The sequence below is a fragment of the Tetrapisispora phaffii genome, chromosome 4 (genome assembly GCF_000236905.1).
Source record: "Tetrapisispora phaffii CBS 4417 chromosome 4, complete genome".
Taxonomy (NCBI): Eukaryota; Fungi; Ascomycota; class Saccharomycetes; order Saccharomycetales; family Saccharomycetaceae; genus Tetrapisispora; species Tetrapisispora phaffii.
This window is the reverse complement of record NC_016523.1, coordinates 143,328-158,550: the sequence shown is the minus strand read 5'-3', so window position 1 is coordinate 158,550 and position 15,223 is coordinate 143,328. Positions and strand designations below refer to the sequence as shown.

At 29.4% G+C, this 15,223-nt stretch overlaps 9 protein-coding genes and 1 non-coding gene across 10 annotated transcripts in view; 5 read left to right on the top strand and 5 right to left on the bottom strand.

The window, feature by feature from the left end:
* Positions 1-108: 108 nt before the first annotated feature.
* ULA1 (Ula1p) lies at positions 109-1,482 on the top strand (the record flags this gene model as incomplete). The annotated part of the gene is made up of 1 exon (XM_003685107.1): positions 109-1,482. One exon carries the CDS (start codon positions 109-111, stop codon positions 1,480-1,482), a length of 1,374 nt encoding a protein of 457 aa, XP_003685155.1.
* A 66-nt stretch (positions 1,483-1,548) lies between these two features.
* Positions 1,549-3,366, bottom strand: SPB4 (ATP-dependent RNA helicase SPB4; the record flags this gene model as incomplete). Its single annotated transcript, XM_003685106.1, has 1 exon — positions 1,549-3,366. One exon carries the CDS (start codon positions 3,364-3,366, stop codon positions 1,549-1,551), a length of 1,818 nt encoding a protein of 605 aa, XP_003685154.1.
* Positions 3,367-3,713: 347 nt separating this feature from the next.
* On the top strand, positions 3,714-5,018 carry TPHA0D00760 (tRNA pseudouridine synthase; the record flags this gene model as incomplete). The annotated part of the gene is made up of 1 exon (XM_003685105.1): positions 3,714-5,018. The coding sequence occupies one exon, from the start codon at positions 3,714-3,716 to the stop codon at positions 5,016-5,018; it is 1,305 nt and encodes a 434-aa protein (XP_003685153.1).
* A 482-nt stretch (positions 5,019-5,500) lies between these two features.
* Positions 5,501-6,673, top strand: HAT1 (histone acetyltransferase catalytic subunit HAT1; the record flags this gene model as incomplete). The annotated part of the gene is made up of 1 exon (XM_003685104.1): positions 5,501-6,673. The coding sequence occupies one exon, from the start codon at positions 5,501-5,503 to the stop codon at positions 6,671-6,673; it is 1,173 nt and encodes a 390-aa protein (XP_003685152.1).
* A 636-nt stretch (positions 6,674-7,309) lies between these two features.
* On the top strand, positions 7,310-9,874 carry TPHA0D00740 (uncharacterized protein; the record flags this gene model as incomplete). The annotated part of the gene is made up of 1 exon (XM_003685103.1): positions 7,310-9,874. One exon carries the CDS (start codon positions 7,310-7,312, stop codon positions 9,872-9,874), a length of 2,565 nt encoding a protein of 854 aa, XP_003685151.1.
* A 209-nt stretch (positions 9,875-10,083) lies between these two features.
* On the bottom strand, positions 10,084-10,563 carry YPI1 (type 1 protein phosphatase-activating protein YPI1; the record flags this gene model as incomplete). Its single annotated transcript, XM_003685102.1, has 1 exon — positions 10,084-10,563. The coding sequence occupies one exon, from the start codon at positions 10,561-10,563 to the stop codon at positions 10,084-10,086; it is 480 nt and encodes a 159-aa protein (XP_003685150.1).
* Positions 10,564-11,063: 500 nt separating this feature from the next.
* On the bottom strand, positions 11,064-12,056 carry TPHA0D00720 (uncharacterized protein; the record flags this gene model as incomplete). The annotated part of the gene is made up of 1 exon (XM_003685101.1): positions 11,064-12,056. One exon carries the CDS (start codon positions 12,054-12,056, stop codon positions 11,064-11,066), a length of 993 nt encoding a protein of 330 aa, XP_003685149.1.
* Positions 12,057-12,793: 737 nt separating this feature from the next.
* TPHA0D00710 (Mov34/MPN/PAD-1 family protein) lies at positions 12,794-13,714 on the top strand (the record flags this gene model as incomplete). The annotated part of the gene is made up of 1 exon (XM_003685100.1): positions 12,794-13,714. One exon carries the CDS (start codon positions 12,794-12,796, stop codon positions 13,712-13,714), a length of 921 nt encoding a protein of 306 aa, XP_003685148.1.
* A 45-nt stretch (positions 13,715-13,759) lies between these two features.
* Positions 13,760-13,849, bottom strand: TPHA0Dtrna6F. The gene is given in 2 exon segments: positions 13,760-13,796; positions 13,812-13,849. It is a non-coding gene; the product is annotated as a tRNA-Phe (tRNA).
* A 1,126-nt stretch (positions 13,850-14,975) lies between these two features.
* TPHA0D00700 (uncharacterized protein) overlaps positions 14,976-15,223 on the bottom strand; it is a gene marked incomplete at both ends in the record, with an annotated part of 1,590 nt that continues 1,342 nt past the window's right edge. The window contains one exon of the mRNA XM_003685099.1: positions 14,976-15,223. This exon is cut by the window's right edge and continues 1,342 nt beyond it. Coding sequence (XP_003685147.1) covers positions 14,976-15,223 — 248 coding nt within the window.

Sequence of the window (15,223 nt, the reverse complement as noted above, 5' to 3'; positions counted from 1 at the left end):
AACAGAGCGCATTTATTAACAGACAATGGTGTTAGGTTTTTCCTTCTTGAACTCTCATTACAAGAGAATTGTCCTGTGACATCTTATGGAGTACTCTAAATTATAAAGATGGAGAAATTTGATAGGCAAATTAGGTTGTGGGGATCAAAAGGCCAATTACTATTAGAGTCTTCAAACATTTGCATTATTACAAATAATACTCAAACTATTTGTGTTCAAGAATACTTAAAAAATTTATTACAGCTAGGTATTAATAATATAGATTTAATTAAAGTTAATAACACAAATACGGCTGATGACGATATTAAAATTGGATTCTTCGATTATCATTATGAGAATAATAAAAATAATGGTAACGGAAATTCGGTGAATGAATTGTTAGTTGATAATATTAATGAACTAAATTTAGAAAATTATAATGTAATTATACTGATTGATCTTATTGAAATTAAAACTTTAAATTTTTTTAATAATATCAAATTAAATCAACCAATTTTATCATGTTATTCAAAAGGTTTATATGGTTATTTGCATTTAAAAGTTAATGAACCACATTTTATTATAAATAAAAATTTGGAGTTTATGAAGTATGATTTAAAGCTATATGACGAAAATTGGTTAGAATTGAAAAATTATATGGATTCAATAGATTTAAACATAATAGAATTATCACAATTGCCATATGTTATTATATTATATAAGGCATTATATGATTTGTCGAATTCAAAAAAAATTGAATTAAATGATATACCGTTAAATCAATTAAAAGATCATTTATCGAAATTTAAACCAATCTCTAAAATAGTTTCGAATACTGATATGAATTATCTAGAGGCAAAGAGGTTTGCTCATTTAGCTCTACGTAATAAGACTTTTGAAACACATTTCATTGAACAAATGAATCTCATTGAAGAAATAAATCCTATTGATTTATTCGATCCAATTAATCAATACGGTTTAACTATACAAAAACTATTTTACTCATATTGCATCTCACCAGAATCTGAACATGATATGCCACTATCAGGGACATTGCCAGATATGGAATCAGATAATAGACTTTACAATGATATAAAAACCATCTACGACAAAAGATCAAAAAGAGATTCAGAAAACTTTAATAATTATGTAAAAAACATAACACATGAAATCCCAGATGACTTTATCGATGATTTTGCATCAAATATAACACAAACGGATACATTTGTTTCAGAATCGAATTTTACAAAAATGATTGAACTTAATACTTCATATCCTACTCTAATATTAAAAGAACTCATAGGGGACCAATATTATAAAAATGCTACCTCAAAGGTATCCAGTTTGAAAGGTTTCAACTTAAATTCATACCCTACAACGTCTATAATTGCAGGAATCGTAGCTCAAGAGACAATTAAATTAATAACCCATCAGTTTGAACCAATCGATAACACAATAGTATATGATGGGTTAAATAATAATATTGAAATTTACAAAATATAACAAATCTTATGACTTGCATATGCATTAATAATAATAGTATACATATAGTTTACAATCATGTAATTTCTATAAATCATCAAAACTACCTTGCATACCACTAGCTGAACTTTTTTGTTTTTTCTTTCTTTGTAAAACAACTTGCTTCCAATCTTCAATTTCTTCATCACTATTTTCCGAGTCATTTTTAGCTAGCTCAGCTTCAATGGCCTTCCTCTTTATCTCCATTTTAGCTCTTCTTTCCAGTTTAGATTCCTTTGTCTCTGTTTTGTTTGACCATGATTCATTTTTTTTCTTCAATAGGAATTTTAAACGTTTCTTATCATGAACATCTTTAATTGCTTTAAGTTCAGCCAGCCTTTTCTTTTCCTGCTTACTATCTGAATATTTAAACAAATCTAAATCAATTGGAGGATCAATTAACCAACCGTTACTGAATACTTTAGGATTTTCTACGTCATCCTTAAAATTTTTGGTAATCTCAGGCATTCTTGGCATTCTGAAGAGGCCATACATTCTGCATAACCCTACAAAGTCAAATGATTGAAACCGAAAAATTGAGGAAGCAGAATGATTCGAATAATGTCGAATATATGCAACATATGATCTCAACGCATGATCAAACCTAGCTCGATCTTCCAATATCCAGTCCATAAATATTTTATTAAAATCTTCAGGAATACCTTGCACATCTAGTTCAATCAATTCCAACTTCACATTTTTGACTTCCATAAATGAAACATAATCTTCCTCTCTACCTTTGTTCAAGAATGTAATGGCCTTACCTATCTTGTTTGCCCTACCTGTTCTTCCGCATCTGTGTAAAAATATATCCGCATCGGTAGGCGGATCTAGTTGGATTACTAAATCAACATCAGGGATGTCAATACCTCTTGCAGCAACATCAGTGGTTATCAAAACAGCATTACTCAAAGTTTCAGTGAATGTCTCTAACGTTTTCATTCTTGAACTAGTTTGAAGTTTACCATGAAGAGAGAATATTTGAAGATCTTCATTTACAATCTTCTTCTCGACCAAATGTTGAATAAATGAATAATAATATTGAACGGATATACATGTTGGAAAATATGCGATACACTTTTTAAATTTATAATTATTCAGCACACTCAAGAATAATTGAAATTTTTTTTCAGGCTCGGTTATAGCATAATTCAAACTCAATGTTACTGGTGCTAAAATTTTTGAATTCACAGTAACCTTGACGGGGTTTCTCAACCCAATTTTGAAAATATTGGACCCTGCACTATTAATTGTTGCAGAAAATAACCCAGTCCTTCTTTGTTTTGGCAATATTTGCATAATATTCTCTATATCTTTGAGAAAACTTACATCCAATAATCTATCCGCTTCATCTAAAATAACCATGCTACACGATTTGCTTTTAATTCCAGATGATTTCAAAAACTCAAAAATTCTACCTGGCGTTCCAACTAATATTTGAGGTCTATTGTCAAGGAATTCACTTACATTATCTCTAACGGTATTAGTATTCGTACCAACAATAAGTTGTGACTTAATCGGATATAAATCTTCAGGATAATGAGTCAAAAAAGATTCGATAACAGACTGTATTTGTTTGGCTAATTCTCTGGTTGGTGAAATTATCAAAGAATGAAAATGCCCTTTCTTTAATTTGCTAGAATTTGCTTCTTCAATAATTATCTTTTCTAGTATTGGTATAACAAATGACACCGTCTTACCAGACCCAGTTATAGAATCGACGACTACATCCTTATTTCTGGCAAAGAGTGGGATAGTAGATGCCTGTACGGGCGTCATTTCATCGAATCCCATAACATCGACAGCGGTTCTGATCCATGGCTGTAGTTGGTAATCCAAATTATCCCACAATAATGATTTAGACATTGTGTTACTTTCACTGTGTATTAAATATCTATATCAGTGCTCGCTGTCTTTAATTTTATAAATCATGTAGTTGTATCTAAAACATTAAATGAAGTATTAAGAAATATCAAAATTATTATATCGATGATGTGAGATGAGATGCAATATAATTATTTGAAAAGAAATTTTTTTAAAAAAAAAAATGTAAATATTAGGTATCGCAATAAGAATTTAAAAAATGATAGTAACTAATTTTCCAATTACTTAGAGTAGTTTTATTGAAAGCATTATTTATAAACTGTTATATTAAAGGTATCAAAAAGGGCAAATGATACTTTAATAACAATTTAGTTGATTTAAAAATCATAATGAACTGGAAATATGTTACGAATATATTAAGACATATTGTGCCAAACGCTTCAAAAAGTGATATCGTTAAAATTGGGAACAAGTATGAAAACTGGACGAAACAACAACTGATTGATAGACTGCAAGCTTTGGAGACATTATCAAATAGCAATATAACTGCAGAATATCATAGCCAAAATTCAGATATAAAAAAAGATAATTTAACTATACAAAGGAAAAAGCATCCTAAAGAATTTAACTTCGAAAAGTATCACAAAAGACATGTTGCTTTAAAGTTCTGTTACCTTGGCTGGGATTATAATGGTCTTGCGCTACAAAAAGATAAGACACCGCTGCCTACTATAGAGGGTATACTTCTAGAAGCAATGAAAAAATGTAAGTTTATCCCTTCAATGAATCCGAAAGATTTTAAATTTAGTCGTTGTGGCAGGACAGATAAAGGAGTAAGTGCTCTTAATCAAATTATATCTCTTGATATGAGATCTGAATTACCACCAGCAGAACAAGTTGATGCAAATTTTGATCACAAGGAAATTAACTATACTGCTATTCTTAATCAAATATTACCTCCTGCCATTCGAATTACAGCCGTTTGTTTAAATCCACCGAAAGATTTTGATGCAAGGTTCAATTGTATTTCTCGTCATTATAAGTATTTCTTTAAGTTGGATAACCTAGATATTACATTAATGAGAGAAGCAGCTAAACATTTTGAGGGAGAAAACGATTTCAGGAATTTCTGTAAGTTGGATGGCTCAAAACAAATTAAAAATTATGAAAGGACAATCTTTAGCTTTGATATATCGAAGGTTAAAGAAGATATATATTGTTTTGATATAATAGCATCAGCATTTTTGTGGCATCAAGTAAGGTATATGGTTGCAATTTTATTCTTAGTTGGCCAGAAATTGGAACCTTCATCGATAGTAAAGGATCTCCTAGATGTAAATAAATATCCTAGAAAGCCAATTTATGACATGGCAGCAGATTTTCCATTAGTTCTTTACGATTGTAATTATTCGGATATGAAATGGATTAAAAGCAATATAAATGACTATAAAGCAATTAAATTTAGAAAAAGTCTCGAAGCAATAGATTATCAATTACAAATAAAAGCGACTATCGCGTCTATCTTTTTGGAGGAACTGAAAGAAGTTGATAATAATACTTCTAACAAAACTCGAATTTGTACGGGAGACGGACATGGCAATTTCACAAGCATTTATTCTAAAATAGAAGACAGACTAACTATGCGATCATTTGAAGAGATCAATGAGAACTATAGAAAAAAACACTTAGAATAACTATTTAACTTTGCATCCTGTAAATAATATTAAAGGTAAAATAGTACTTCAATACCAAAAACTAAATATTCAATATTTGCAATATATACCCTGCCTAGACAGGTATCGTTATTGAACTAATTGTCTTTAATCGAGGAACTTAATCGAAAGTATACAAAGTATCCTTATTGGGATACTTTGCTAGTCAACATTCAATAAATTTATTACACCTTAGTTTAATTTATTAAATATATGATTATAATCAGTGCCAATTATATACATTCTATTTTCGTCTGAAATAGCAAATTCTGGTTCTTTTACATTACAGTATCGCGGATGCGTTAAATGGACGGCTTCATTAGAATTATATAAAACGCGTAAAAGTATTTCATATTAAATATACTTTATAAAAGAATTAATATGGTTACTCAGCTAAGATTGGAAAGTAACTATTCAGAAAAACCAATATACAAATTAGCAAGGTTACTTTTAATATCTCAGTTATGTCAATTAATGATTTTAAACCTGAGGTATGGACATCTTCCTCCAATGGTGCTTTAAAAGTATCGCTAGTCACTGAAAATGCAGTGACTTTCTCACCGCAATTCACTTATCCAATATATGGTGATTCTGAACAAATATTTGGTTATAAAGATTTAACAATCCATTTAGTTTTTGATGCAATAACATTGAAACCATTTGTTAATGTTAAATATTCTCAAAAGTTAGATGAAGATGCAGATGATATAGAAGCCAAGTTATTGGAGTTTTTACCAAAAGATGACATTATAATTAAAGATGAGGCAAAGTGGATTAGTGCTTTCGAAAAAGAGAGAATCGAATATGCTCTGCCACCAGATAAGTTTAAGATTAGTGAATATAAAATTGAAAATGATGAATATGTTGTGTACAAAGTTCCTCTTGGAAATGAACAAACAAAAAAGATGCATCTCCGTATTCAAATATTATCATTGCTATATATCGAAGCTGCCTCATACATAGAAGCAGATGATCCTAATTGGGAAATTGTTTGGTCATTCAATAAAAATACGAAAGAATGTGCAGGTTATGTAACTACTTACAGATATTGGAAATATAAAGGAGGCAAGAATTTTGATGAAAACGATAACTTAAAATACAGAGGCAAGATCTCACAATTTTTAGTTTTACCACCTTATCAAGGCAAAGGTCACGGTTCAAAAATATATTCTGCAATTTACAACAATTGGTTAACTGATAGCACCATAGCAGAACTTACCGTTGAAGATCCAAACGAAAGTTTTGATGATTTGAGAGATCGTTGCGATTTAACTACGTTGTATGAATCAGGAGTATTTGAATCAATTCCAGAAGCATTTCCAATTGATGAAACTTGGATAGACGAAACGCAACAAAAATTTAAGGTAGAGAAAAGACAATTTAATCGTTTAGTTGAGATGATGATGCTGAAAACAGAACATAAAAGCTATGGATTACAAGTTAAAAAGAGATTATATATAAAAAATTATGATGCGCTAGTGGATATGGAAGATCAAGAAAAGAAAGATGCTCTAGAAAAATCATTTTTAATGCTTGATGAAGATTATAAACGTATTTTATCAGCGTGTAACCTAGTAAAAAGAAAGAATAACAATACTGTTCAAAACGACAATGGAGCTAAGAAATTGAAATTATAATACAATAACTTCTTATATATAGATTTATAATCTCAATTATAATAATAAATACCACCTACAAACTATACTTATAACATACTTAATTTGTATAACCCCACTGAAAAATTATTTATATGACCAAAGCGCTTCAGCATTCCTAAAACTTTAAAAATATAACTGTATCTAAACATTATTCTGTGTTCGGAATTAGTTATGGTTAAATTTTATTACATTTTAATTATTTATTATTAAGCAGAAATTATAAATTTTACATATAATTTAATTAATTATTTAAATTTTAATAAAATATCCTAAAATAATATTTAAGGATATTTATTATTTCAAATTTTATCATATACTTAATTTTTGTACTACTGAAGAGATATTTATTGTTTGGGTTTAATATAGTTTGCTTGCTGTTGTAACTGTATACGGCAATTGTTATGACCCAAATATGCTTTACACACAAGATTGAAAAATTTCAAATATTTTGATTTTATACATCTTATTTTAAGTTCTAGCATTATAAAGTAATTTATGATACTAATATATTCAAACAGTGATGACAATAAAATAAAACGGTGGAACTCTAGATATTGATAATTAAATTTACAACGTATAAAAGGTAAAGCAGGTATTCTATATTCAAACGCAAAAATGGAAAATTCGCTGGATATGTGTGCAGTTTCTTCTGCAAACGCCAGTGTTAATAAGAAAAATTCTGCATCGAATTCATTGAAGATGATTAATGATTTACTAGAAAATTCAAAAACATTACCGACAACCGTTTCTGACTTGGGTTCGATTCAATTGAGCATAAACGAACTAAAAAAGCGTACATCGGAATTAAGAGCACAGAACAAAGACACAGACATCGATTTAACTAAAGCTCATTACCTGCTTGCTGGCAGTGGTTTAGCAATTGAAGATGTTGATAATACTTTAGAATCTCTTCATAAATATCAAATGATGGAATCGCATGCTCCGGGAATGCAAGCAGAAGGAGAAATTGATCATTATCTTAAGCTAAAGAAAGACCAAATTGTTTCTATGTCAATAGATAAATTATTATCCACATCGTCCAAGGATTTTGACATATTCCTTGATAATAATTTGAAGCTTGATTGGAAGAGTCTTGAGCATGATGTGGGTCAAAGATTTGGATTATACGTAAAAAATATGAATACAATTGACAATACTAATTCTTCAAAACACGTTATGGATATGCCAAAATGGAGTTCAGAAAAATCTTCTCTACTTAATGATTCAACTACCCTCTTAAATGTAAATGAAAACTATTTATTAAGAAATAAATTTGAAAGATATGCAAAAATAATTCATTCGTTTAATAACTGTAGACAACAGCAAAATCATTTCTCACTAGTAAATGAAGTTATATCAATGATAGAAAATTTTGGAGATAGTACAAATCGACAGCTATTAGAATGCTGGAAAATTTTACAAGCTATTCAAGAAAAGGAAAGTATTGTTATATCTAGTAGAAGATATGTGGAGAAACAATTTTTAGCTTACGTTGATGAACTTTACAAAAAGAACCTGAATGAAGGCCTACCTACTGGTATCAACAAAGTTAAATCTTTCATAGATAGTAAGTTAAGAGGTAAAGATAATAAATGGTTGATAGAGAATTTAACTATTGTCAATGGCATTCCAATTTGGGCATTAATATTCTACTTGTTAAGAGCTGGCTTACATCAAGAGGCCTTAGAAGTTGCCATTAATAACCATTCAAGTTTTAACAAAGTTGAAAAAACGTTTTTAATTTATTTCAAAGCTTTCATAACCGCAAAAAGTGCTCAATTACCAGTTGAACTAACAACTAAGCTTCACATTGAATATAATCAACACATAAAAAGTGCACTCGGCGGAGATCCTTTTAGAATGGCAGTTTATAAAATAATTGGTAGATGTGATTTATCTTCAAAAAATATTTCATCTATTGCATTAAATATAGAAGATTGGCTCTGGTTCCATTTAATGTTGGTTAAAGAAGATGTATCAGATAATGACCCAGTGTACGAAAAATATAAGTTAATTGATTTGCAAAATATAATATTATCATATGGCATTTCACATTTCTCGGAATATTACCTGCAGGTTTTATTATTGAGTGGTTTATATGAATTTGCAGTTGAACATGCATGCACAATCAGTAAAATTGATGGTGTTCATATCGCTATTGGATTGGCGAATTGTCATCTGTTAAAAACAACTACCTCTCATAGTGATAAAAACAATAGCTTACTAGTATCAAGTGGTACTGGGAATTCAATAAATTTTGTGAGGCTATTATCGACATATACAACTTCTTTTAGAAAGTCAGATCCAAGAATTGCTGCAGAATATTTATTACTAGTCGGTATTGTAAATGATGAGAGCGAGATGAAACTCTGCCATGAAGCGATAAGAGAATTGGTATTAGAAACAAAGGAGTTTACCATCCTCTTAGGTAGAATCAATGCAGACGGTACTAGAATCCCGGGTGTTATTGAAGAAAGAAAGAACTTATTGAATCTAAATGAGATGCATGACTATTTAAATAAAATTTCGGAACAAGCAGCATATAAAGCGGATGAAGATGGAAGGACTCAAGATAGTTTGATGTTATACCAATTAGCGGAAAACTATGATATCGTTATCAGTATTGTAAATGATTTGTTGGGAGATCTCTTGAGTGAATCTAATATGTCAAAACCACTTACAAATATTTACTCCAATAATCCAAATGATCCAATTTATATTGCAGAAACTTTAATTCATATTTATATGAATAATTTAGATATATCAAAGAAAATTCAAACTAAAAATAAAATAACCAACATAACACTGTTAAAAATTTCAGAAGCAAGGAAAACATTTGCTGCCGGTCAATGGCAGAATACCTTAAATTTGATTGAAGAGATAGATTTAATTCCATTATCTAATACTGCCGAAATTAGAAGAAGTGCTCAAGAAGTCATGAATATTGACAAAAATATTTTGAAGATAATTCCAAACCTGCTAATAATGATTATGACTTGTGTTTATAACATATCGGAAAATTTAAGACAGAGTGCTTATCAGTCAGCTATTAAAGCACAACAGCATGAAGCTTTAAAAAACATTGCTAAAAATTGTAGCATGTACGCTGGTATGATAAAATACAAAATGCCAAAGGAAGTATATTCTCAATTAACGAAACTAGAAATTACTCTACAATAAAGTAGCGCTTTATATAAATATTTTAAAATAATATTGGTTATAGTATACTGCATTTATCAAGTAATTAGGATGTACTATTAGATAATATTTAAAGAAGTATTTTTACATAAGTGTTCAATATTATTTATACATATGAATTGACTTATACTATTATATTATTGTTGCTATCCAAGCATATTTCCCTTTATATAATTTTTATATGACATATTCTAAAAAATAATATTTTTTAGTTTATTTTTATTTTGCATTCGTTTTCTATACTCAGTATAATCAGGTTGAATTTCATATGCATTTGGTGAGACAGTAGAATTTTCCTTTAATTTACGATGGCGTCTTTCTATTCTTCTTCTCCTTCTTTCATCAAAATCTAAATCTTTTTCATTTTCAGATTCAGATGATGAAGATGAACTTTCTTCGTGAGGTTCATCATGACTGTGCTCAGTACAATAATCATCCTCAAGGTCCTCCTCATTTTCTACATTAGGGTGGAATATGCAACAAATTTTAGTCTTTTTTTTATTCATATTTTCATTATCAATCACATCAGACTTCCATCTAACACCTTGTTCATTCGATTTAGATTTCTCCTTCTTTGGTGCTCGTAACTTAATGATATTGCTTCTATTTTGAGTTTGTAGTGTACGTGACTCCTCCGTAAGCTGTTGACTTTGTTGCAAGTTTCTGCTCATGATTGATGCAATTTTCTTTGTCCCTTTGACAATCAAGTTTCAAAAAACAACTTGATAGTAGAATAAAATTCAGAATATAAATATACAAATATTTTTATTTAGCTGGGCTTAAAAATAAATCGAAGTGATATTATAATATATGTTATATACTTATTTCAATATTATAAATTATTAAATATTCTTATGGTGAAAAATATGAACTACTTAAGCCGTACTAATTATAGCGAATATAAAAATAAAAATATTGAAAAACGTAATAATGAAAGCGATGGTTTGACTATTAAATTTCATTTTAAAGGTAACTTTGACACCCTTGTCTTTTAAAAAAATGACATAAATAACAAAGGGTTTGTTTGAATATATGTAACTTGAAACAATTTGCTAAAAATTACTTTAATGAATTGAAGATAGAAATTTTTTATCTTATATGAAACTAGGTATTTTTTAATTAGTTTGATTATCTGTCGATTAATATCAATTTATAGGATTTTCTTTACGATTTATTGGCTTTTACTTACCTCTAAAGACATCAAGAAATGTCCTTTGTCTTCTAATTGAAATTCTAATTTGCCACCATCCCATTCTGTATCATTAATTTTGTCAATGAGATTATTAATTTTTTGAACACCTTCTTTATAATGGCCGATGAATGCTTTAGCAAATGCTGTATATAATTCTTTAGGGGCTCGAATAGTTTTTGTAATTCCTAATTCTGACATTGCCTTATAAACAGCAACGGAACCTTTAACGATACCTCTTTCCTTGAAATGAGTTGCTATTTCATTGATGCCATGTTTGGAGAAACAAGTTTCCATTTGAAAATTTGTGTTTGTGAAAATAGAATTCTTACCATAAAGAAAGTTTACACATCCAATTCTAGTGTTTCCAAAATTTTCAGTGGTGATATCTTTAAAGTAAATATCTGTGTGCATATCTAGAGGATTCAATAAAATGGTACCAATTAATTTGTATTGTTCTTTTAACTCTTCATCAAGGTGACTGACATTATCAATGTTGTCGTAATTGTTATGAATCTTTTGTAGTTTATTAGATTCACTATGAATAAATTTAGTGATATCATTTAAATCTTGTAAGTATAGCGCCTCTTCTCCGGTCTTTGAATTGTCCATTGTATGTTGGTTCATTAGCGTCATCACATAAGATTTAATAGCAGTGTCATCTTCAAGTATATCCCAGCCTTCTAATATTTTTGCACTTAAATTCATACCGCAGGCAATAGCATTATAAGTACAGGATGCTGCTTGCATTACACTCATAGCAGGGCCAAAAGTGCCAAATAATGGATTACATGATAATGATGTTTGGGATATCAATACTAAATCGTTGATAGTTTCAATTGCAAATTTATGACGATTGGCAGCTGGTGGTATTGGTGGTATTGGTTGTGATGGTTGTGTAACATTTAACCCTGACACCAAAAGTGATATATTAATAGTACTAATTATTTGAAGTATAGCTCTATTTAATTTCATTATTTTTAAAAGAAAATATTTTTTAACGTTTTGGTTCAGTTATTATCTTTGTAAGAGAAGAAACAAAATATTAAATTAAAGATATTATTAAATATTTCAAAAGTATTTATCAGTTTTATTATATATATATATTTTATAATAAGACAATTAAGAGAGCTTTAAAAATACAATTCAATATTAAACATTACTATTTGCTCGTACTGGTATAGGAGAGCAATTATTTTCAACTGTCTTTGCAATACTCTTCATGAACTAAATAATACTCTCAAAAATAATAACTGATATTGAATATTTATCTATTTACAAGTAAATGTCTTAGAAAATGCATCATTTCGATGTTAATCATTTGCTATTTTATGTATGTTAGTTACTGTCCTATTTTACAATAAAATATTACCGGAACCTTATTGGTAATAAGATACATTACCCGACCATATATGTTGTTTGGTAATGAGTTTAGGTTAATATTTGCTTGGATATGTTAAATGTATTTGATATGTTAATAAATTTCTAGATATTTAAATCGATGAACTTATAGTATAGCAAATATCTTTTAATGACAAAGTTATAGATAAAAGTAAAATTTACGAGTCAATTGAAAAAGTTGTAATCAAAATTTTTAAAATTTCCTTATTTGGAATTTGGTTTTATTAAGAGCAATAAAATTATCCTAAAAAATTGTGGATTTGTACTTGATTGAAAAAGTTATCTAAAGAGTTGACAATACAAAACAAAAGATGGAGAGACTACAAAGATTAATGATGAATAGTAAGGCTGGTGCCACTGATGCAAATCGTGATGATACACAAGAAACCGTTTATATTTCTTCAATTGCATTGTTAAAAATGTTGAAGCATGGCAGAGCTGGCGTACCAATGGAAGTAATGGGTTTAATGCTTGGTGAGTTTGTGGATGATTATACAGTTAATGTCGTTGACGTGTTTGCAATGCCTCAATCTGGTACTGGTGTTTCTGTCGAGGCTGTCGATGATGTTTTTCAAGCAAAAATGATGGATATGTTAAAGCAAACAGGTAGAGATCAAATGGTGGTAGGGTGGTACCATTCACATCCAGGTTTTGGATGTTGGTTATCTTCAGTTGATGTTAACACACAAAAATCATTTGAGCAATTAAATAGCAGAGCGGTTGCAGTGGTTGTCGATCCAATACAATCGGTGAAAGGTAACGTCGTTATTGATGCATTTAGATTGATCGATACAGGTGTTTTATTAAATAATCAAGAACCAAGACAAACGACATCCAATACAGGTCTATTGAATAAAGGTAATATCCAAGCCCTAATAAATGGTTTAAACAGACATTATTATTCATTAAATATAGCTTATCACAAAACTTCATCTGAGACAAGTATGTTAATGAATTTACATAAAAAACAATGGCAAACAGGTTTAAAAATGAATGATTATGAAGAAAAAGAAAATTCCAATTTGGAGCTTACAAAGAAGATGGTAAATATTGCACGCATGTACTCCAAGAGAATAGAAGAAGAAAAAGAATTAACAGAAGATGAATTGAAGACTCGTTATGTTGGTAAACAAGATCCAAAGAAGCATTTAACTGAAGCTTCTGAAAAATTATTAGAAGAAAATATAATTTCTGTTATAACGTCAGGCGTCAATTCAAATATAACTAGATAGAATATAATAATACACAAGCTGAGGAAATTAAAATTTAAAAATTTATGCGATTTCTGTGGATCGAACACAGGACCTCCAGATAACTTGACCGAAGTATACTTCAGTCTGGCGCTCTCCCAACTGAGCTAAAACCGCATTTTAATTTGTAGTATCCGTTATTATCATATCAAATAGCCAATAGTATATAATTTAAGACTAAGGCGAGTATTATAAGGTAGTTAATGGGTAGGGAAATTAAGACTTGAAACTAGAAGTTTAAAATTGCTCAATAGATGAATTCATTGCTTTAATATATTAAAATGTGGTTGAATTATATACTATATAGTTAGATTAATCTCTCTGGTCTCTTGGACCTGGATCAATGGATTATTAGCTATTGATTACTGGGGTTTATATATACATATATTTCAATCTACCGTTCTGTCCAACGAGACGACGTCGTCAAGTTGAACACGTACGGCAGACTTATGGTTCTACAGTACTATTTATGCATTAGAAATTCTGCTATTACATTCTTGCAGGCACTATTGTTTCAGCTTTGCAACAATAGTCTCCTAAAGAGGTAATATCTGGTATCGTATATTCACTTATACGTCCAGTGACATTTCCAACAGTAACATTGTTATTTAACTCGGACATATCTTAGTAATATTAATCGAGCAATTCTCTGTATATGACCTATAAATGTATATCATTTTAAACTACCTTTCTATATTTTTACTTATTTTTTTGTGACGTCTGACATTAAAGGTAAAAATCCTTTTCTATTCACTTCATTCTAAGTAATATTGATTGAGCCAGTCAGTTGATCGGGCTACTTGAGTCAATCAATGTTATTTAAAGGGAATGGATTTGTTATTTTGTTTTATTTTATTTTATAACTACTATAATAATATTGTTTTGCAAATGGTATAGACTCAATGAGGAAAAATATTAATAACGGATTTAATTGAAGGGTTGTTTGCTATTGAATTTAATTGCTGGTATGTTAAGGTGCATAAACAGAGTTTGATAGAAAAAATGGAATGGGTATTATTATTAGCATCATAGATTGTTAAAAGAAATTTCGTGACCTGTCGTAGTAAAGATAACATTGACTGACCCAATTAACCTGAACAACTTCTTGGTTCAGTCAATATTCTTTAGAACGAATGTGGAACGATCCTTTTCTTTTGATTCCCTTTAAATAACATTGAGTGAATCAGTTAGTTGATCAGGCTAATTGAGTCAATCAATGTGATTTAATGGGAATCTACAACAATTAATGTGCTAGCTTCATACATACATGGCCAACAGCACATTGAAGCAACTTTGGAAATGGTTCCACCTTTTCTATAGCGTCTGTTAACATATCACCAATTAATTCGCATACTAATACACCGTTATCTAAAACCTCATCGGTTGTTTTTTGGAGTTGATATAATATCCACTCTTTTTTGTTATTTCTTTTAATGAATTTTCTAAAATTATATTTTGTTCTTTTAATTATTTGCATAAATCTTTCATGTA